We start from the raw sequence: 22092 nt of genomic DNA, 5'->3' as shown, positions 1-22092 counted from the left end.
ATTTAAGTACTGAAACAATAACTCATCCTACGTTTTTTTTTCGATAACTGATATTAAAAAATCGGGATTAATTTTGTCGTGTCACCAACACGATATAATAATAAGTACACAAACTTAAAATTTTTCGATATTATTCACGAATAATTAAATAACGTTTTTTTTTTTGATTATTAACGTATTCGTTTGGTATTTAACTACGAAAATTAGCACATTCATTAAGATTGGCATTTAAAAAATTAACTAGTGCTAATAAGAATGGATGAGATAAACTTTGAGGAATTAAATTTCGAAATAATACGAGTTACATGATCCGGTTTCAGTACCACAAAAGCCAACTTAGTTCAATATGACAAGAAAATAATAAGTTTTGAATGCAGGCTCTGATTAAAGTGCCAAGTTTAATTTTAAAGCATAAGTATATCAGATATTTATGAAGTTCTTCTCATCAGCTTATATTGCACCTAAAAAGAAGTTGCGATTAATAAATACCATCATAAAACATAACTTAAAAAATAACGTCAAATTCTAGTTCCCTTTAGAATATCAATAATGTAACAGTCAAGTTGAAAGTTGTATTTGAATCTGATAAAGTTAATACTTTTATTAGATTGCATCAACAAATCAAATATGCATTGCAAGTATTTTGAAACTCCATGTGTATAAATCAAATATAAGATTGTTATCAAATTTAATTATTTTGATAAAATATAATTAGTTTGCAACTAAAACTTATATCATCTGTAACACGTTAAAATAGATTTAAAGGTTTTAGATGATAAAAAATAATGGAATAAAGAACAGACATTTATTCTCTTCACCAACAGTCGTACAGAAAATAAACTAAATGGTAAATTAGATTACGAAAAAGAGCGCTTAAAAAACTGAATATTCACTTGACAAAAACGGTCGGTAATCGAAACGGCGATATTCATCGTTACATCGAGCGTCAATTCCAAAAAATAAAGAAAAATACATATCATACTATATCTAATCACAAATGTAACACCGAAAAAGTGGGACACTGTTGATCGAAGAGAGATTTAGGTGGGCGTGGGTGGATTAAAACGTCCGTTCCTTAATTTTTATTTTGCGAATTTTTTTTCTCCTTTTTTCAGTGTTTTTGTTTCCATCGGTTGGAAAGAAAAGTTAGGTGTTGCAATCTTTTTTTGTTTACAACAATTGTCGAAGAGTTGACAGATCGGCAATTGTTGAATTTTGTTTTTTTTTTTAATTTTATTTATTTATGGTTATGAGAAGAAATCAATGAAGCGAGACAAGGGTTGAAAGACATTTCACAAACATTTTCGTTTGGAAAGAAAACGACGAGGTCGAAGGTTGGCGTCGACCGGCTCAGGCCCAAGTAGACAGCATATACACATGTAAAATTGTATAAAAAACGGATATAGGACGGCGCTCAGCGATCGCCAAACTTCACCTTCACTCAAAAATTCACATTATCGATTTTTTTATTACTTCATTAGTTACAAATTTACTCAAGATGATCATATTGCTATGAAATGTCTTTTGTCTGCTTTCTTATTTTATAAATTCACGCACTAATTAAGTTGTTTTTTTTTTGTTATTTAAACATTGGCTGATTATTTTTTTTTTGTTTTTTTTATGATGGTATGAAGAAAGTACCTATGCAGTACTTTCAGTGGTGGTATTCTGCACAGGTTGACTTTCCTATAAAAAAATAAAAATTAACATCAAACGATCAAATTGGATTTGATCAAAAATTTAATTGCTTACTTCAGATTTAGTGGTCGCAGTGGTATCTTCAGCCTTAATGTTGGTTGATTCCGACTGCGAATTATTTCCGCGGTTACGAACAATACCACGCCTGCGGTATCTTGGGCGGGTTTGTCCGCGGTTTCCTCCTTCCTCACCGCTATGTTCTGCTTGGCCCTGGCCGTCCTGAGAGCGTGGTCTTCTGCCGCCTCGGCTACGGAAGTTTCTATGGAAGAAACGACGTGGCGGTCCACCGCCTCCACGACCTCTCATGCCACCGCCGCCTTCGCCATCGCCATGCTCGTTATCTCCGGGCGGTCCGCCGCGATAGGGGCCTCTATAATAGCCACCGCCACCGCCATAACCGCCGCGCCCGCGCCTCGGTCTATATTTGCGCAACGGTGGGCCACCCTGTTGTCCGCCGTCTTCAGTGCCTTCTTTATCACCCTCACTACGGGTGTTTGAATGCGGTCTACGATTTCCGCCTCGTCCGCCTCCGCGGCCGCCCCTTGGATAGAACCATTTGCGAAAACCGGGTCTACGATCCGCAGCGTATGGTGAGCCGCGCACTGGATATCCATTCGGTCCTGTTACATTCGCAGCCTCATTACCTTTTTCGCCGACGACGACGCTGAATTCCACTACTTCACCGTCTCCCACTGATCGCACCGCCTTTTTAGGATTGTTCTTAACAATTGCTGACTAAAATGAATAAAAAGAAAAATATTTAGAGTTATAAAAGCAATCATAACCTTAGTTTTAAACAATACTAAAAAATATATGATTTGTCGCGCTAAAAATATTCAAACACGATCTTCGCCGCAAGGCAGCTGCAAAGTATTTTATGGGAAATCATTTTGCTGATGTTTTACTACCAGTAGATACCAATATATAGATATACATGGATCTACATGGCATGTAGTGATGCTCAAAAAGAAATTTTGAATTATAACCTGTAGCTCTTTGCCAACTGTTGATCTCACAGAATCTGAGAAAACACCATAATATATACTTCCAGCAGATATCAATTTTTTAGGCACCACATAAATTCGTACCTTTTTGGCAAATTTATCTTACTTTTTGGACTTGTTATAGAAACTATTGATGGACACAACAGGTATGCCGTGTTTTCAAGGCTACTGGACACTATCAGTATGAGGAGGAAATGATTATTGGTTAGATAATGCAGCTAAAACAGAAGGAATGCAATTGACAGATACCAAACATATTACCTTAGCGGATTTTTATATCGGTAATTCTCTATTACTACTTTCCATAAGTAAGAAATGGTTGAACAAACAACTAATGCCTAATTTTTCGGAGAACAGCGTGTTAGTGATATACAGGGTAATTCATAAAACCGCTGACAGACTTCTAGAGTAGATAATACATGAAAAGTTAAGACGAATAGTCTTAATATACATCGGGTCGCAAATGCCTCCTTAACGAGATATAGCGGGTCAAAGTTTCTTTAAAATTAAACATTATCTGCAATAAAAATCCCTTTTTTAAAAATATGTTCAACGCCACTGCTAATTTTGTGAAACGGGCAGTATTTTCGTGTAAAGTGATCAATTATCTATCAATTGATCTCTTATAACACTTTGATTAAAGCAACAGTTTTTGATTGGATTAAAAAATTTTCTACAAACGTGTTTTTCTTAAAAACTATTGCTTTGATCAAAAGATTAAGATGAATTTACTAGAAGTTTCTGAACGGTTTTTTGAATGAACCTGTATAACGCCCCATACAATAACAAACAAGCAAGAAGATGTTCAGAATCTACAAAACGTATGCCTGAAATAATGAAGTGGTTGCAACATCGAAACATTAACTTTTTGGGAAAATCACAAAACTTGTGAAAAAAAAAAGAAAGTTGTATATTATAAAACAAAACAACCCATATGTAAAAAGTATAAAGTTGAAGTTGCATTGTTTACTCCCTCACCATCTAAATGATAACTTTATAGAGTTGGTTTAAGTGTGTATAAAATAATCTGTAGTTACAAAAAAATGTTACTTTTAAAAGAAATTACGTAGAAAATTTATGTGATGAATTCTCTTTCCAACATTATCGAAAGAAGATTGAAAGCGATGTGAACACATTCTGAAAATAGAACTGTGATATAACGTTCAGCAGCCACGTTTTGATGAGGTAATCAACGAACTAATAATAACCCTGGAAAAAGACAGTGATGTAATAGTGACAAATTTTCACCATCTGAAAGAAACGACTCGAATAGAGACAATTTAAGTAAGTTTAGTTTAATTTGTGTACCCAAATCAGCTATCCTTGGCCCAACATTGGTTCTGCCAAACAACTCAGAATAAATGGGGATGATTGCACGTCGTAAAAATAACCGGGGTTCAGCTTGCCCAGTTAATGGCACCCCGTCAGGGTCCCTCTGCCAAGGTACAGCCTTGTCGTTGGGCTAATCACCTACATGGAGTATATAGCTTCAGAACAATGTAACGAACCTCGGAACATGACCGAACAAATAAAATAATATTTGGAACATGGAACTGTCAAATCCCCAACAGGTGAAGAAGTGGAAATAGTGGAGGATATAGAGAAATATGAGGTAAATTTGAGTACATTGAAAACCAAGAGCAATGATAGATACCTAAAGAAAATCATGGACAACTTGGGAAAACAATTTAGAGGAAGGAACAACCAGAAAGAGAAGGAAAACAAAGATTCAAATAGAGAACCTGGTTAATAACAGCCAAGAATACAGGAAACGACTCAACACCCTGACACTGTAAGGGTACATACATAATGGAGCGAAGAACAAAGCGTTGTAGGACATAGTGGAGAGTCGGCAAGCGCGACGCAACAAACAATTAGTTGTAGTGTTCACGACATAAACAAAGATAGGCATTATTTTGGCGAATTTGATCGCTTATCCCATGAACTCTTCAACGTTTGATTATATTTTGATAAAAATACATCATAAACTAATCAAAAAATGGAGCAACTTCAATATTCAATTCATTTAACCTACAGAATGGCTTGAGATTACTTTAAGGTTTCTTCATTTCTGCTGCAACATAATATAAGAGGATCTTTCTGATCCCTAAAAACATTTTTAGCAAACACCATACTTATTAATTGTTAATTATCCATTTTAGTTTACTGTGATAAGAGTGACGAAAACAATTCTGTTTGATATAGCTGCTTAGCTGGCAAGTAGATAAGGGGTAAATATCTTTTACTTACTTAGGGAAATTCTTAGATAACTTTAAATACTTTTTAAATGTTATTTAACAATTAGAAAATAGGCAGTAAACTCATTAAAAAGTGATTCCTTGAAAAGTGACTTCTTTACTTGGGTTGATATTTAACAGAAGTTTCCTTTACCACATAACAAAAACAATTTAAACTCAATTATCTATCACAAATGTACATTAACAAAAGTTACTATAGAGTTAACATAATAAAATTTATAACCTTAATTTTATGCCCTATACTGTTGACTATCTTATGAGTTCACTTCAACATTTACTATTGCAAATTACATTAATCATGACTTAATACCAAAAGAAGCTATCCAAGCTATTCAGGAAAAAATAAGAACACCTATGACATCTATATGAGAAAACATGTTAACCACATATCACCATATCAAACACTTACTTTCATTTATTATAAAAGGACCTTAAAGATATTGTACATTAGGACATTTGATTATTGTTTATGTAAAAAAATTATAATTTAACCTTAAATCATAAAAAAGATGTGCCTGATTAATGATTACATGTAAGCATAGAACAATTTAATTGTTCCCCAATGCTTACAAAGTTTAAAATAATTAAATGAATGGTTAAAAACAATATTGTAAACATTGGAGGTACTGTTATCTAGCACACTTATGACTCAAGCACCATCCAGCAATACAGATGGTGGATCTAAGGAGTGTGCAAAAAATGTTTTATCAAATTGTAAGTTACATAAATAAACAACAAAAAGTAATAATAAAAACAATATACTTACTTGATGAACAAAAACATCTTCCTTGGTATCATTCCTGTAATAACACAAATAAAGAGTGAAATAGACGTTAATTGCTTAAAAGATGGATTTTCTTACCGATTAATAAACCCGTATCCACTTTTTACGTTAAACCACTTCACGGTGCCTGTAACCTTGCTGGCTGTAAACAAAATAACATATTTGTAATTTTTGCTAGGACATATTTTATCAATAATCTTAAAAATTTAAGAAAATAAAACACATTTGAAAAGTTTTTTGGGTTAATTGTAATTTCATTTATTAAAAACCAAAGCTCGTTCTTTATAAACATAGTTAATATGAATGTGGAAAAACTTTGAATGGATTTTGATGAAATTTGTAAAACAAATCATATTAAAGCTTGTGCATGCGCGTTAGTTTGAAAACGCACATGGATTATTTTTACAAATGTTATTACCCCCGAGGTCACGTGACGCCGCGTCCTATAAATAGAAACTTACGGGAAACGGAAGGTGCTGCACCAAACAGGACACGACCCCCGCCGGTGCTCCGCGCTCTTCACTTTCATCCAATTAACATCAATAAACCGTGATGACAAAATAATCAAAATCGCGGAAGATGATTTAATAATATAAATTGAAACATTCAGGAAAAAACCCTATGCCTAAAAAGAATGGCGGACACGACGCCAATTTTAAAAAGCGTGCTTTGCTTAAACAGACACGTGACATTTCCGAATTTAAAAATAAAAAATGCGATAATTTTTAAATTAAATCGAAAATGAGCTTATTTACAGTCGATTGAGGACCGGGGCGGTATTGTTTAGGCGCCGAAACGGGAACATGTGCTCACGATAGATAAAATGGACGCCGCCGGTTCTGAAAAAGCCGCGACGGCGTCGTCGGTTATAGATTTTTTTGGGGCTTTTCTTACCGATAACTTGTTTTTGGTTGGCCGTCTTAGGTTGTTCTGGCGCCTGTTCCGGTTCAGCCATGGTGTTAAGGGCCGGTGGGAAGATGTCACTCCGCTACCACTCCAAGATGTTAACTTCCGTCCTGCTGTTCGAGTTGTTGCAGTCTTAGCGACGTTCAACTGGTTCCACATAAATATTAGACCGTAACGGCTGACAAACGACGTGACGTTAATACGGTATCTCTTTTTAACACCCGTCGAATACGCGAGACGTACGTCGTTTCAATTAGCGGAAAATAAAGCGCGCCTGCGCGTAACCAAGTCACAGAACGCGCGCTTCTAATTGGTGCATTTTTTTTGGGGAAATGACTGTTTTAAAAAGTATGGGAAATTCAAATTATAAAAATTTTAATAATTATTCATTTTAATCAAAATAACATTTATATTTGCTTATTTTAACTTCCAAAACACGTATTTATTTGTTTTGAGAATTCGTGTGATTAAAATTTGCTTATTAATGTTTGTTGTTAAATTTAATGTTAAATCAGCTTATTTTTTATTAGAAAAATTGTGTTTACTTCGAAGTTGAAATCTTAAAAATGTTTTTAATGTAAAGTAAAAGATAACGGTTAAACGCGCAAATTTTTATAAAACAAGTTACAGTTAGGCGTACGTGTCTTTGCATATTTTCGGATTGTGCGTTTTATTTCATTTCGTATAGCATTAGATAAAAGGCTTATTTTTAAACCAAGATAAGGATGAATGTTGCTTACAAAAATATGTCGCCAATTTTCTTATCTAACCACAAGTTGAAACAGTACAAAATAAAAACAAATAAAACACTAAGCATGAATCTAAATACTAACAGGTTTATTTTCCTTTTAATAGTTAAATACAAGAAATTTAATTATATACCAATAATTTTCTTATGCTTCTGCAAGCATGATTATACATATCACATTTCCGCCGTTATAAAAAATAACATGTACACAATATATAAAATAAGGGGGAATTTTCCTCCTATCGAAGTACTTAGTAATCGTTACACAGTAACAATCATGCTAACGTCGCATAAAATTAAACGATAAAATGTCTAATAGTAACACATTTTCGTACAGATTAATCAAATAGGACATTAAGTCAAATTAACACGACCATACAAATTTTAAAAAATAAATTGATACTCTCCTGTACAAAAAGACACACTTGCACCAAACCATTCCAATACAAAAAAAAACCGAAACATGGTAAATTGGATCAAAAGCGATATTTACAACAGATTATGTATCATTATTAAAATTCGCATAAGTTCATTTCTTTAAACATCATTGTATAGTTTACTTTTAGTAAATACACATAAAACAAATTTCACTAACTTACTAACATTTTTTGAACAGTACGAATTCATATTAATGTACTGGGTAATGGTACGAAATAAACAGAATTTTAAAAAAATATATAGTTATATCAAAACAGTATGAAATAAATAAATTTCACTATTTTTATAAAACGTAGTACGTTGAAGTGAATTATACAAACAATGCAAAAATTAATTAACAACTCAATAGCATTTTGTTTTCTTCTTCAATGTACTAACTCAAAAGTCTAAGAAAATGTTGAGTTTCCTCCATTTCCTTATGGTGTTGACCGTCGCAATTCTTTTTTGATCAGTACAGCAACTTCTAGGTTCTTCTCTTAGCTTTTAGTTGATGTCGTTGTTTTGGTCCAGTGCTTGATCCAGTACCTATACTAAACATACCTATAAAAAGATAAAATTTATATATAAAAGATTGTTTATTTTTAAGAAAAACATAGTATTTTATAAATAAATGTATCACCAAGAAACTTGGAAATAACATAGAATAATTATATAAAAGATAAAATGCTATTTCCCATAAGTTTGTGATTAAGTAAGTTTTACTACTTCCAACCAAAAACGGTAAAATCTAAGAAAAATTTTGCAACAGTTCGTTCGTGACGTCACCCATGGGTAGCCAACACTTTGAATTAGCTAGCAAATAATCAAATGCTTAGTTTATTCTATTCGTGTTTTGTAACGTTGTTAGTTTGAGACTAGAACTGACACTAGACAATGAAAATGAAAGGGATGGTGAGATACTTGGAGAGGTATTTCAGGGCGATGGAGTTGGAGTTAGAATTCACGTACTTGGGAAGATAGCAAGGAGACGGCCCATGTGAGGGATTATGTTTGATGTGTTAGTGAGGAGTGCAATAATGTACGGTTCGGAGATTTAGGGATGGAAGAGGCAGGATATTCTGAAGGACGTACAGAATCGATACTGGAGGTGGCTTCTAAGTCTGGCGAGAGAAACACCGGGGTATATTGTGAGGGAGGAAGTAAAGGTGGAGGAATTGAGGGTGGAGCAGAAGAGCTGTTAAATATAAAGAAGTGATAGACAGAAGACCATACTGTGGGATCTTGGGGGAGTGTTGGCAGGAAGTTAGGGAGGGGAAGAGAGAGGAGGGAATATTACAAAAGGACGGGTTATTCGATGGCAGAGATAAATTACAGAAGAGAGTGGAGATATAAGGGGAGGTAACCGACACGGATAGACATCCAGAGACAGGAGAGAAGGAAGATAAGAGTACAATGAAGGATATGAGGAGATAATGACAGAGGAGCTTCCAAAATACTTGGTGATGGTGAGGAGCGAGGAAGGGAAGAGACTGGTGGCCAGATTTCATTGTGGCAATAAGGAGAGAGTGAAGCTGTGCGGAGAGGATTGGGAGACGCTAGAACATATATTGGGAGGATGTAGTGAGCTGACAGAGGAAGAAAGGAACCGGAGGCAGATTCTGGGGATGGATGAGGGAAGTGGTTGGGACGAGGTAGCAGGAAGGGAAGTGATAAGGGAAGTCAAGTATGGTTTTTAATGTATTAAACAAGAAATTATAAACACTTGTATGTAGTTTCAAGTGAGGTTGGTTAAACCACAGGTGGTATAACCAAAGCACTTAGGCCCCAGCGATCCCTTTGTACATCCTCACGGTTTACTTCGGCCATGTGTATGTCTATTTGTATATGTATATTTGTATATGTCAGTATAAGCTCCGCCCATCCCTGTGACGTCAAGGCTTAGGTTGTCTATTCCATAATGACGCCATAATTTGGTTGTCGCTAGGTCAAATCTTTTTAAATAAAAGTTTCAATATCTCGAAAACTAGGCAGTTTAAAGCATTAAAACCTTATGGCATTTTGCAACACCTTGTCAAAAAAAAACCTTATAATATACAGGGTGTTCCATTTAAAAACACACTCACCATGTCGTAACTCAGACTGCCGTCAAGATTTTTATTTTATTTCTATGCCAAGATATGCGGAAAATAGTTTCAAGTAACTTTTATTTAAAACTTTTTTTAATATAAGTTGAAGTTTAGGCTGTAGAGCCATTATTCCATACTTTTTGTGCACTCTATATTACAAGCACTTACTTGACAATAAAAACTTTTAATTAACCAACACTAGATGAAGAACTAGAAACATTCGGGTTTAGCCGTTTTATGAGATGCATGGCTAAACCCGAATATTTCTAGTTCTAGGTCTAGTGTTAGTTCTACTTTTAGTTCAATAAAAATATACAACATCAATGATTGGGTATTGGAGAGAAAAAAATAATGGAATGAGCACATCGACCGAATGACACAAGAACGAATTGTGAAAATAACAAGGGGCAAATTAACGACGCATTAAACAAAGACACACCAAGAACACAACAATAACTGTCTAAGCGTGACACATGGTGTGACGTATTAATCATATACTGACGTCATATCCTGGTTTACAAAAAAAAAACAAAGAATGTAGTAGCTCTTTTAGATTCTACCGTCCTTGACTTTAAAACTACTTTATAAAAATCTATTTTCACCAAAAAATAATTAATATAATTACCTGCAGTCGGTGTTCCAAATTGTGGTGTGGTATTAAAACTTCCAGGAACTGAATTCGATCCAAAAGTAGTACCTCCAGTTCCAAAGCCGGAGGTATTATTATTACTAGCTGGAAAATTACTTTTTTGATCTGTGCTACCAAAAGCGAATACTCCACTTGTATTATTAGCTGGTGTGGTTGTATTAGATCCGCCAAACGAAAAAACTTGTCCTAAACCGCTTGAAGTATTGTTTATTGGGTTTGCTGCACCAAAGACTGGAGGGGCGGCATTGTTACTACCGCCGAATTGGAAAGTTGAATCGCCGGAAGCTCCAAAGCCGCCGGTACTTGGAAGTTTTGGAAATGTTGTGGAATCGCCGTTTCCAAAACCACCAAAGTTAGAGGTGTTAGCAGGGGTGCCGAAATTATTATTAGTTGTTGAGGCACCAAAAGTATTATTGTTACTACCAGAAGCGTTAAACGTATTATTGTTGCTGCTTCCAAAGGGTGGGGGAGCTTGGTTGTTGTTTCCGCCGAACGACGTGTTCCCGCCAAAACTGGAGTTTCCTCCAAAACCACCCGTTGCCGCCCCAAAAATGCTCGTGGTGCTATTTGTGGTTGTTGACGTTGTGGTTGACGTGTTTGAACCAAAACCATTTGAAGGGAATGTTGTTCCAAATCCAGGTTGTTTATTATCAGAAAATCCGGGTGGATTTGTTGTTCCAAAATTAAATGATGGGGGATTAAATCCCGAGTTGGTATTATTTGATCCAGCATTAAAATTAAACGCTTTATTATTAGTACTTGGAGTGGTAGTGGTGGATGTGCCTTTACCGAAAAAGCTTTGATTTGTGAAACCACCGCTAGTATTCGTTCCAAAAGTAGTATTTGCAGTTGTTGTGGTTCCAAATCCTGTATTACCAAATACGGAGGAGGCTGCTGTTTGTGGTTTTGATCCAAATCCATTATTATGTCCACCAAAAACAGTATTTGCTTGAGATACTGTCCCAAATGTGTTATTATTTCCAAATCCAGGTGCCGCGGTTGAAGTTGCAGGAAAACCACTGGTCACATTTGTATTACCAAACGTTTGTAAGGTCGAAGGTGCATTGCCAAATTTGTGAACGTTGTTTCCAGACCCTCCAAAAACTGTAGAGCTCGTACTAGTAGTAGCATTAAACGACGAAGATGTCATTACTGGTTGTCCAAAACCACCAAAAGTAGTATTTGTTGATGGAGTTCCAAACGAAGCAGCTGTTGTTGATGGAGTTCCAAATCCATTTCCGCCCAAAGTAGGAGAGCCAAAATTATTATTATTCGATGATCCAAAATTAAAAGGCGGTGAAGCTATCTTTGAATCAGATGTTGTGGGTGTTCCAAAAGCGCTGGACGTAGACGTACCAAATGTTGGAGTTGTTGTCGAAAATCCTGACGTTGTACCGAACGCCGAAGAAACAGTAGTTGCTGTAAATCCTGATGTAGTTGTAGCTGTGCCAAACACTGATGAAGTCGCACCAAATCCAGTTATAGCATTACCAGCAGATGCAGTACCAAATCCAGGCGTAGCAACTACTGTACCAAATCCAGTCGAAGGCATTGTTGAACCAGTTGTTGTAGAAGTATTTAAACTAAATGTAGGAGTAGAAGTGGTATTTGAACCGAATATAGAAGTAGTTTTATTCGTAGCGTTTGTAGTTATGGTACCAAATCTAGTAGAAGTAGTTGTTACTCCAAAAATCGGCATAGATTGGGTTGTTTTTGCCCCAGGATTGGTCGAAGGTAATCCAGACGTAATTCCAAAACTTGGAGCTGATGCGGTTGATGACGAAATTGGTTTTCCAAATGTTGTTGAAATTGAAACGCCGCTGCTCTTATTTTCTATAGTGGGTGTTCCAAAAGTTGAAGGCGGCGTTAATCCAAAAATGGGCGCTACACTGTTCGCATTTTGAGAGGTTTTAAAAGATGTATTTCCATCAAAAGTAAACATCGACTGAGTTGTGGAAGTTTGAGTATTTGTAGTACCAAAACCGCTTAATGAAGTGGTCGTTTGTGGAATAGTAGTATTTAAATTAAATGTTGGAATAGATGAGTCATTTTTGTTATTACCAAAAACTGGTGGATTCTCTTTAGATTTTGCAGGTTCTTTAACACCAAATGTAGGTGGAGGTGTTGGAGTACTAACCGCTGGTAATTTTGAACCACCAAAATTAAATGTTGGTTGAGAATCTGAAGACTTTACGGTGGATGTAGTTGAAACAATTGGAGCAGAAGTATTTGGTGGGGTGAGATTAAATTTAAATCCACCGGTAGATTTTTTAGGGGTTTCCATGTTATTTGATGTAGGTGTTGTACCAAAAGAAAACGATAGATTTGTAATTGGATTTGAATTAATTGGTTCATTCGATTTCACACTTGTAGTCGTTACCATTGTAGTTACAATAGGCGAAGCTAATGTACTTGTAGTTGTTGTGATTGTTGATAAAGATGCAGTTGTAATTTGTGTTGTAACTTCAGGTTTTAATGAAATTAAACCAGTACTAACATTTGTATTATTTTTCTTTGTTTCTTCTTTAACCTTTTCATTAATTTTTTCAGTTATAATAGATGCTGAGCTACTAATTGATTTCACTTCGGGTGTTAAATTGAAATGAACATGTTTATCATGTTTTACTTTATTCATAGGGGAAAGAATTCCAACTAATTTCTGCTCATGATTCGATTCTTTATCATTAGATTTTTGCTCATTTTTGTCATTCTCTTGAATTATATTTGTTTTTTCGCCAGTTAACACTCCAAGCAAAACTGCTAATTTATTTTTACGTTGTACTTCCAATTTATTTTCATCAAAAATAATCGATTGTTTTGAAGATTCATCTTCTTCCATCTTACCATCAGATTCTTTAGGATCTGGGGATTTAATCTCAATATTTTTTTCTGGTAATACTTCAGATGGGCGTGGATCAACTACTTTTTGAATTATAATTTTAGGTTCTATATTTACTGTTTGCGTTTCTGCATTAGAAAGTGTCGTATGTCTTTTAGCTCCTAATTTAATTGGTTTCTCAATTTCAACTTCTGATTTTCGTTTAAGGGAATTTTGCATTTTTTCTTTGAATAATTGGGACGACGTGAATGAAGCGGCTAAAACATCAACCACACAAATCTTTTTAGATTGGTGAGAAGTCGGAGAGATTGCATTAGAGTTATCTGACGATTTTGGAGAATCTTCTCTCGCTCTTTTATTTGTTTCAAATGTTCCATTATCGGGTTCGGTTCGTTTTTGTCTTTTACATGACGCTTCGGGCGTAGATTCAAATTCCTAAATAAAAACAATACATTAATTTGGTCTAAAATATTTATTTTATTAATCTTACTGAATCAGTGTGAATTCTTTTCCGGGAAATCTCTCTTAGAGCATCTAGAACACTTCTTGTTTCTGTTTCAGAGCTGTTTACTTGAGGTGTATGATGTCCATTTCTTGTTTCATTAATATTAGGCTTATTAAATTTTGTTTTATTATACCAATGTACATCTGTGAATAAATAAATTTAAATAAATACAAATTCACACCAAAATTTATAAGATAATATTCTTACCTGGAGAAGCCAATCGTACCATAACTTTCTTTGGCTTAGGAGAAATAACAGGAACATCTTTTTTAAAAAAATGCACCACTGGGAAAATACCCGGACTTCCATACCTAGTTTGATGGGTTAGGGTTTGGTTATCTCTCGTTTCATTACTATATTGAACAATTCTACTAGACAAACCAGGACTTTTTGCATCTGTGTAAGCTACTAAATTAGAATAATTATGTTTTGATGATTTTGTTAATGGCGAACTTTGTGGTTTTGGAGTACTTGTTGGTCTATTTGGAGCTTCGGACAATGAATATCTAAAAGAAACAAAATTAGATTATTTTGATGATTCATTAAATTTCATTCTTACCGTGGTGGTCCCCGTAAAGGTGTTAATCTAAGAGGCGAAAGTGATGAATTTGACATCCAAGTTTTTTGAGACGATATAGGGGTCGATGTGATACCATTGAAAACGGTTTTTCCTGTGCTAGTGGTACCGTTTCGTAACGTACTGGACGTCGGTTTGTTCGAAGACATCGCAACACACTGATAAACACTAAAATTTTCTACTAATCGTTAATTACACAATACTATGAGTATTTTAACGTCTTTTTACAACGAAACGAGACTTAACGAGTTCCTAACCTTCAAACGTGACGCATTTGCGCATTACCAACTATGAAATGTTAAACTAACTATTACCACTCTTAATTCCACATAAATAAAAACTACGTTTAATCTCTTAATTATATACATTTGTATGTAATTATGCTTATCACAAGAAATTGTATGCAATATTTTATAGAAATATGTTTTTTATATTACTAGTGGCAATACTGTCATTCAAAATTCTAACCTTACTATCTTATGAGTAGAAATACAGCATGAGTTGTATTACATTATAAAACTTTACTTTGAAGTAAGTAACACCAATTACTTAATTTTTTATTTATCATGATCTTTATATGATTACAGGATATGGAATACTTACTAGGGGTGTGTAACTCTTCTAATAATTCTACAATTAATTGCTGGAATTATACAACTGGAAATGTTGAACACGTTTATTCAAGTAAACATAAAGCATTAAATAATAGTTTGTGTTTACTACGAAAAGATTACGTTCTAATAGCTGAATTAAATAAACCATTATTACATTTATGGTCCATCAACGGTCAAGAATCACAATTAAGATTGATATTGCCTGATAAAGCTGAAGCAATATGCATTGATAATACATGTACATACTTAGTAGTTGGAATAGGAGTAAGTGTTTATATCTGGATGATTTGCTCAGGAGAGTTATTAAATGTTTTACAAAAAAATTATCAACCTATATCTTGTATAAAAATTTCTAACACTCAACATATTGTGATTGCTGGAAAGGATGGTATCCTTACAACATATAATTTTGATGATGCAGTCTCGAAGATAATAAATAGAAATTCTGAACCTTTATATGTCAAAAATGATCATGCAGATGCAATAACTGATTTAGATATTGGTCTATTTGGGAGTCATTCTCGTCTGGTTTCAGTGTCCTTGGACCAAACTTGTAGAATGTATGATTTAGAAAGTGGGGAGCCATTGCTCGTGTTTGCATTTAACTCCCCCTTAACATCAATTGTATTAGATGCTACAAGTTGGAATGTTTACATTGGCGACAATAATGGGAAAATAAATGTTATTGAAATAAAAGGTGATATAAAAATGCAACACATAGACGACCATGAAAACGCATTTGAAGGCCACTCTAAGAAGATCACATCCATGGATATAAATTTAACTCATAATTTATTAGCAACCGCTTCTGAAGATTGTTCTATTATCATTTGGGATTTAAAAACGCGGAAGCAAATTAGAGTTTTTAAACAAGAATTACCACCTTCAGGGTTATTATTTATTTCCGGTCATAGTAATATTCATTCAAAAACGTTTACTCCTAAATTACAAGTACAAGGGTTAAAGAAAACACAATTAGACGATTTGGGAACAGTGTTTGTTGTTCAAAATGATGATATAAGCATTGATGAGAAAGATAATAATGTAATGATGGGTGGTTTAAGAAGTTGTTCGAATAATAATGTAGAAGAATTGGAAATTGTTAATAAACAATTATATGAAACGCTAAATATGATAATTAAAAAGAAATTCGGAACGAATTAATTTAATCATTTTATTCAATATACAATTTTTATACAAAACAAAAAAAAATTACATTATTCATTATAATCAATGTATAGCACTATTAGTCATGCTTACACTTTGTAATCTGCTTCCATCTTGAAATATAGGTAAAGCAGAGTCTCTTAATACCTAAAAAAATTCTTTTTTTATATTTAATTTGATAAGGAATAAATAAATACAAACTGAAATGTGCGAGTCCATTTCAATAAGCGCTTTATCAATCCACTTCAGTGATTTTCCTTTTTGTTCACACTCATATCTCGCAATTAGTGCTAAATGAGATACTGCAAGAGCTAAAGCTGCTGCTCTAGCTTCTAATAAACGAGGATCTAACGGTGGATACATACTTCGTACCATATCATCAACTCTACTTGAAATTTTTCTGGCACTCTAAAATCAATTAATTAAATTTAACTTAAATTAAATACTACTTCTTACCTCAATAATTTGATTTAATCCAGATCCTGACGTTTGTGTAGCACTCATAGCCAATCCGGTTAAACGTTCAGTTAAAGATCTACAAGTTTTTAAAATCGATAAACAATGGGGAATTAAACCTGTTGCGTCGTCAATCCATTGTTCATCGGTTAAAATTTGTTCAAGATTTGGGTATAACTCTGTTGTGTCAATTTCTACTTCTGATTTATCTGGTTCAATAAGCATTACTTCGGGTCTATAACGTTTTTTTTATAGATAATATATTAAAATTTTAAAGATTAATAAGTATAGTACTTGGCAAAATCTTCTTGGCTGGCACAAAACGTAGATTTATAATAAAACACTCGTTGTCGCCTACATATAACGACTAATATTACAAAAGCGCTGATAAAAATCGCCGTAAGCACTCCTATGGCAATCGCTGCCATCATCTCTGTGTATTCCGAAGACATTTTTACGTACTTGTTAAGTTCTTGGGATTAACGAAAATTAACACCTTTTAACATTTGGTATCACCAAAGAGATGAACCGAAAAGACATCTAGAACGCAAAAAAGGTTGTATCTTTTTTAGATGGTGTTTTAACTACGACATTTTATTAAAAGCGATACACTATAAAAGTTGTTAAGAAATAAGTTTTGAGGTAATCGTATATGCGTTGTAAATTGGTTACGCGGTGGGTCTATCTATACTGTTTTCCTGCTACCAGCAGGAGCTACAGGTTGCTCTCTAAAGTTGAACCATAGTGGGGAATGAAATTAATACAACTTTTGAAGGTCACTTTATGTGTTTCAGCTTAAACTGATTATGAAGTATATTTAATTTAGTGTTAATATTAAAAACTTGATAATTGAAATAATTGGTAAAATAAAATCTTATTTTTAAGCATAATTGGAAATATTAAAGAAATTTAAAAAAATCTTTGAAAACTTCGTATCTTTTTAATACAGTTAGTCCCAAAAGTCATCGTACACCAACGGTTTTCTATTTTAAATTGTTATAATTATTCATTTTAAACGGATTTGTAAGTAAAAAAACTCTTAAACTCAAGAAAATAAGCTCCTTGCCCCAATCACCTCCCTCATCCATCTTTTGCCCTCATCACCCTCTCCCAAAATCTGCTTCCTGTCCATCGTCTGTTCCCTCAGCTCACTACAGAGAATGTAGCTGCTTAGACACATTATATAAAAGCCATTCGCGAACTACATGCGCTGTATGTTTTGGGTTTTGATCCTGTTGGAAGATCCAACTGTTTCTAAGGCTTAATTGTATAGCATTTTGTTTTGGCCTTTAAAGTATTTAAATATTGCCATTTGGCCATTATATTATCAATAAAAACTAAACTCACGACTCCTGAAGCAGCCATATCCTCACAGCATAACAGATCCACCCCCATGCTTAACTGTTTTGGTAGAAGATTTTTAAATCTAGCGCTGTACCGGCTTTCCAGATTCAAAAATGTTGTATTTTGACTCGTCTGCAAACATCACCCCTTTCCAAAAATGCATATCCTTTTCTTTATGCATTTTTGTAAGTTTCTTTCGCGGTACTCGTCCGTTGTAGCCGGCAGATCGCAAAACTTTTCTATCAGTTTCTGCACTTACAGTTTTATTAACTTGATTTTGAAGGTGTGCAGCTATTTTTGGGGCCTTTGTCCGAGGATTTGCAATAACTTCTTCTGTAATGCTTCGTGGATCTCGGGGATTATGACAATTTTTCTAATTTCTACGCCTCTTTCCGTTCTTCGGGGTGGCCTGGGGTTTGTTTATGTGATAAATGGAGTGCAACGATTGCTGGTAGGTTAGGTAAGGTTAGGAATTTAAGTGTTTTTTTATTTACAAATTTACAAATAAAATAATTATAACTATGGTAAATAAAATAAGTTTTATAGGTATACGATAGTTTTAGAAATTTTGCAAAAACCATTGGTGTACGATGACTTTTGGGACTGACTGTATAATTTCATAATTTTGGTTATCATATTCTATATACTTGAGCTTTTGAGTGAATTAACAAAAAAACCTCTGCATTAATAAAATTCTTTTGCAATAAATTTTATTTATTATTTATTTTTGAATAAAATATTTTTGAATGATAGATGGCAGCAGTGACTGTATTCCAAACATAACCTTAAAAAAACCATCAGATAAGGTTATGTTATTTTCTTAAATATTATTTAATCTTTACAAAAAAAATGTCCTCTAAAAAAAGTAACGATACAGAACCTATGGATGTAACGGAAACAACCAGACCTAAAATTGACTTTGATAGCTTTTCTAAGGTAATTTTAAAACATTTTTAATTTTGAGGTTATGTTTACGACATGTGAGATTTATACAAAAAAAAGGGGGGTTTGTCTGTTGATTTTTGATTATTACAGTCTTATAATTTAAAATTTTAAGTGGTAATGTTCCGTTTTTTAAAGGATGGTTATAAAATGGCTTCAAATGGCATCAGAAATTCAAATGCTCTTCCGTCCGATACAGATTTTAATTTCTATCAAATAAATGAATCGTTTAAAAAAATTATGACAGACGAAAGTAATCGGTTATTAAATTTAATGAATAACATCTTAAAAACGTATAATATTAACGACAACATAAAAACAAAAAGCCCTGAAGAAAAGATTGAATTAATAGTTGAAGGTAACGATATGATTTTGGAACGAGTAGGTGATAATATCGATGAAATGAATGGAATTAAAAAGAAAAATCTACAACCGGTTGAAGTACAAAACGTTGTGCAACATATACCAATTAATGGTGCATGGAATAAAACGAATAATAATAAATTAATGAATATTAATACAAACTCACCTGTAAGTATTTGACATTGAAATTTTGTTTTAAGGTTAAAAATCCGATTTATTTCTTTATTTAATTGTCAATTGATTTAGGCCGAGAAGGCGAATCTTCCAGTTGCGGTACATCTCCTAACAGGAAAGAACATAATAAGACCACAAACGTATTTTAAAGACAAAATTGACAACAGCAATAATTATCCTTGGCAACCAAGAATCACAGATAAACCAAATTCAATAAAACCACTAGCTTTATACTTGGAAGAAACTGAATTTGGTGAATCTTATTGTCATCCGTACGAAATGGAACTTGATCAATTCCAACCTACACCGGAACAATTACTTAAACAAAAACCCATTGTTCCTAAATCCCTTGAAGATACACCTTTACATGAAATCAACACAGTAGAGGATTTAAAAGAATTGGTTGAGAAATTAAGATCTCATAAAGTAATTGCTGTTGATTTGGAACATCATTCTTATAGGAGTTTTATGGGAATTACTTGTTTAATGCAAATTTCTACTATTGAGGATGATTATTTAATTGATACACTTTTGTTAAGGGATGAATTATCAATTTTAAATGAAATTTTCACAAGACCATCTATTGTAAAAGTAAAAAAAATTTATTTATTATCCTTGAGATATTTTAGTATTTTTTTTTATGATTATTAGGTTTTTCATGGAGCTGATTGTGATGTTCAATGGTTACAAAGAGATTTATCCTTGTATGTAGTAAATATGTTCGATACTCACCAAGCTGCTAAACAACTCGGTTATTCAGCACTTTCTTTAGCTTATTTATTACAACGATTTTGTAAATTTCAACCTAATAAACATTTTCAATTAGCTGATTGGCGAATACGGTAAAATTTTAACTTTTTATTCGAAAAAAATATTAATTAAAACACTTTTTAGACCTTTACCTGATGAATTAAAAACTTATGCTCGCGAAGATACTCATTATTTAATATATATTTATCAAGTTTTGAAAAATGAATTATTAAAACAGGGTAATAAAGGTGCAGATAATTTGCTTTTGTCTGTTATTCAAAAAAGTACAGAAGTTTGTAAAAAGGTCTGTTTATTAAATGATAATTAATTAAAAAAAATTTTATGTAAGATATTCTTTTTATTTTTAGAGATATTATAAACCGATTTTAAAAGAAGATAGCTATTTAGATTTTTATAGAAAATGTAAAAGAATGTTTGATAATCGCCAATTGTATGCATTAAAATTCTTGTATAGTTGGCGAGATAAATTGGCTCGAGAAGAAGATGAGAGTTTGCAGTAAGTGAAGAAACATCAAAAATAATTTGGTTTAAAATAATTTTGTATTAATTTTAAGATACATTTTACCCAATCATATGTTACTTCAAATATCAGAGCTTCTCCCAAAAGAAATGCAAGGAATTCTTGCATGTTGTAACCCAATTCCACCATTGGTGAAATCAAATTTATTAGAAATGCATCATATAATATTAAAAGCCAGAGAACAACCTTTAGTAAAAGTAAAAATTAAAAAATTTTAAAAAATTCTATAATTAAGTAATATATTTTTTAATGATTTTAGCCCATTATGAAAGAAAATACACGCACTTCTGGTAATGTACAAAATCACAAAATCAACACGTCAAATCCTCTTCATTGTCCGCATGATTGGACATATCAACCTGATTTTAGGGATGATTTACCAACTTTATTAAATAGTAAAACAGAATTTGATTTAGAACATAAAAATGAAAAATTAAAATTGGAACAAAAACTTAGTAATCATTCCACGTTTAATTCGAATGATACGCCGAATTTGGATGGTTCAAAAAAGGTGTCTTTAAGGATTTTATCACCTTATGAAAGATATAAATTGGTGAGGCCTTTCGTTGAAACTGAAGAGGCTAAGAAAAAACTTAAGCAAGATGAAAAAGAGTCGCTATCTAAAAAAGAACCCACTTAATTTTTTTGGGTAATTATTATTTTAAATATTTTTTAAGTAAGATATTGTTTTTTCAATAAAAAAAGTTTGATTATAATACTTTTTTATTCCCCAAAGCATTTTATTAATGTTTTATTTTATTTAGAAAAAAATCGTTAATTTTTGAGTTTGTAAGGTTAGGTCTTCTAAAAGAAAGTGGAAGAGATGAGAATATTGTCAATACTTTTTTCTACATAGCTCCACATCAATTGGTATGTTTTGAATAATTAAGACAAAATGATTTAAATGTAATTTATACGGAAGGATATGGTTTTTTATACCTTTGATATATCTTCTTCAATGGCTGGAATTTGATGGTATACTAGAGTATAGAATTTGGCGAGAATTATGAAAAAAATAGATTGGCTCCTCCATCTACGTTTACCCTTAGGCTGTCTGCCAGATACGTCCATTAGCATAGTGATCTTCGAAGTCTACAGCACTGATGGAAAAGCTGTGTGTATTTCTGGTGAACACAGAGCACAAAGAATATGGAGTATTATGAAAAATTTCACCATAACTTATTTTTTACAATAACGTAATGTAAAGATAAGAAACTATACAAATTTAGCATGGAACATATGATACCTTGCTTTTTAGAGATAATTATT

General features: G+C 33.1%; 5 protein-coding genes and 1 non-coding gene across 7 annotated transcripts; 2 read left to right on the top strand and 4 right to left on the bottom strand.

Moving 5' to 3' along the window:
- Nucleotides 1-1213: 1213 nt before the first annotated feature.
- LOC111419540 (ypsilon schachtel) lies at nt 1214-6805 on the bottom strand. Its single transcript, XM_023052365.2, has 5 exons — nt 6639-6805; nt 5823-5886; nt 5727-5760; nt 1753-2433; nt 1214-1686 (listed from the first exon to the last, which is right to left on the bottom strand). The coding sequence occupies exons 1-5, from the start codon at nt 6697-6699 to the stop codon at nt 1642-1644; spliced, it is 885 nt and encodes a 294-aa protein (XP_022908133.1). The 5' UTR covers nt 6700-6805; the 3' UTR covers nt 1214-1641.
- Nucleotides 5513-5655, bottom strand: LOC111419551 (small nucleolar RNA SNORA53). Its single transcript, XR_002706962.2, has one exon. It is a non-coding gene; the product is annotated as a small nucleolar RNA SNORA53 (small nucleolar RNA).
- A 661-nt stretch (nt 6806-7466) lies between the features above and the next one.
- LOC111419548 (uncharacterized) lies at nt 7467-14746 on the bottom strand. Its single transcript, XM_023052378.2, has 5 exons — nt 14455-14746; nt 14103-14401; nt 13881-14038; nt 10528-13825; nt 7467-8376 (listed from the first exon to the last, which is right to left on the bottom strand). Exons 1-5 carry the CDS (start codon nt 14619-14621, stop codon nt 8300-8302), a joined length of 3999 nt encoding a protein of 1332 aa, XP_022908146.2. The 5' UTR covers nt 14622-14746; the 3' UTR covers nt 7467-8299.
- A 58-nt stretch (nt 14747-14804) lies between these two features.
- LOC111419549 (WD repeat-containing protein 18) lies at nt 14805-16463 on the top strand. The gene is made up of 2 exons (XM_023052379.2): nt 14805-15003; nt 15060-16463. The coding sequence occupies exon 2, from the start codon at nt 15063-15065 to the stop codon at nt 16248-16250; it is 1188 nt and encodes a 395-aa protein (XP_022908147.2). The 5' UTR covers nt 14805-15003; nt 15060-15062; the 3' UTR covers nt 16251-16463.
- On the bottom strand, nt 16247-19611 carry LOC111419550 (transmembrane protein 98-like). Of its 2 annotated transcripts, XM_071196944.1 has the most exons (5): nt 19525-19611; nt 17004-17249; nt 16710-16944; nt 16455-16661; nt 16247-16400 (listed from the first exon to the last, which is right to left on the bottom strand). In XM_071196944.1, exons 2-5 carry the CDS (start codon nt 17159-17161, stop codon nt 16317-16319), a joined length of 684 nt encoding a protein of 227 aa, XP_071053045.1. In that variant the 5' UTR covers nt 17162-17249; nt 19525-19611; the 3' UTR covers nt 16247-16316. The 2 variants fall into 2 exon arrangements, with proteins under 2 accessions (XP_071053045.1, XP_022908149.1); XM_023052381.2 differs by lacking the exon at nt 19525-19611 and having other exon boundaries at nt 17004-17460.
- Nucleotides 18826-21539, top strand: LOC111419531 (exosome component Rrp6). The gene is made up of 8 exons (XM_023052352.2): nt 18826-18989; nt 19134-19526; nt 19605-20123; nt 20184-20374; nt 20427-20586; nt 20651-20799; nt 20858-21020; nt 21083-21539. Exons 1-8 carry the CDS (start codon nt 18903-18905, stop codon nt 21461-21463), a joined length of 2043 nt encoding a protein of 680 aa, XP_022908120.2. The 5' UTR covers nt 18826-18902; the 3' UTR covers nt 21464-21539.
- The last annotated feature ends 553 nt before the right edge of the window (nt 21540-22092 follow it).

The sequence above is a fragment of the Onthophagus taurus genome, chromosome 6, assembly GCF_036711975.1.
Source record: "Onthophagus taurus isolate NC chromosome 6, IU_Otau_3.0, whole genome shotgun sequence".
Lineage (NCBI taxonomy): Eukaryota > Metazoa > Arthropoda > Insecta > Coleoptera > Scarabaeidae > Onthophagus > Onthophagus taurus.
Note: the sequence above shows the minus strand (reverse complement) of the source record. Positions and strands in the feature narration are given on the sequence as shown.

What these genes read in the sequence shown, in the direction of transcription:
- LOC111419531 (XM_023052352.2), top strand. Translation starts at nt 18,903, where the DNA reads ATGTCCTCTAAAAAAAGTAACGATACAGAACCTATGGATGTAACGGAA. An exon ending in TTAGCTGATTGGCGAATACG is followed by an intron (nt 20,375 to 20,426) that starts GTAAAATTTTAA and finishes AACACTTTTTAG; the next exon opens with ACCTTTACCTGATGAATTAA. An exon ending in GAGAACAACCTTTAGTAAAA is followed by an intron (nt 21,021 to 21,082) that starts GTAAAAATTAAA and finishes TAATGATTTTAG; the next exon opens with CCCATTATGAAAGAAAATAC.
- LOC111419549 (XM_023052379.2), top strand. Translation starts at nt 15,063, where the DNA reads ATGGAATACTTACTAGGGGTGTGTAACTCTTCTAATAATTCTACAATT.
- LOC111419550 (XM_071196944.1), bottom strand. Translation starts at nt 17,161, where the DNA reads ATGTCTTCGGAATACACAGAGATGATGGCAGCGATTGCCATAGGAGTG. An exon ending in AGCCAAGAAGATTTTGCCAA is followed by an intron (nt 16,945 to 17,003) that starts GTACTATACTTA and finishes AAAACGTTATAG; the next exon opens with ACCCGAAGTAATGCTTATTG. An exon ending in GATTAAATCAAATTATTGAG is followed by an intron (nt 16,662 to 16,709) that starts GTAAGAAGTAGT and finishes AATTGATTTTAG; the next exon opens with AGTGCCAGAAAAATTTCAAG.
- LOC111419548 (XM_023052378.2), bottom strand. Translation starts at nt 14,621, where the DNA reads ATGTCTTCGAACAAACCGACGTCCAGTACGTTACGAAACGGTACCACT. An exon ending in GGTACGATTGGCTTCTCCAG is followed by an intron (nt 14,039 to 14,102) that starts GTAAGAATATTA and finishes ATTTATTCACAG; the next exon opens with ATGTACATTGGTATAATAAA. An exon ending in ATTTGGAACACCGACTGCAG is followed by an intron (nt 8,377 to 10,527) that starts GTAATTATATTA and finishes ATCTTTTTATAG; the next exon opens with GTATGTTTAGTATAGGTACT.
- LOC111419540 (XM_023052365.2), bottom strand. Translation starts at nt 6,699, where the DNA reads ATGGCTGAACCGGAACAGGCGCCAGAACAACCTAAGACGGCCAACCAA. An exon ending in CAACCAAAAACAAGTTATCG is followed by an intron (nt 5,887 to 6,638) that starts GTAAGAAAAGCC and finishes TTTTGTTTACAG; the next exon opens with CCAGCAAGGTTACAGGCACC. An exon ending in AAGATGTTTTTGTTCATCAA is followed by an intron (nt 2,434 to 5,726) that starts GTAAGTATATTG and finishes TATTCATTTTAG; the next exon opens with TCAGCAATTGTTAAGAACAA.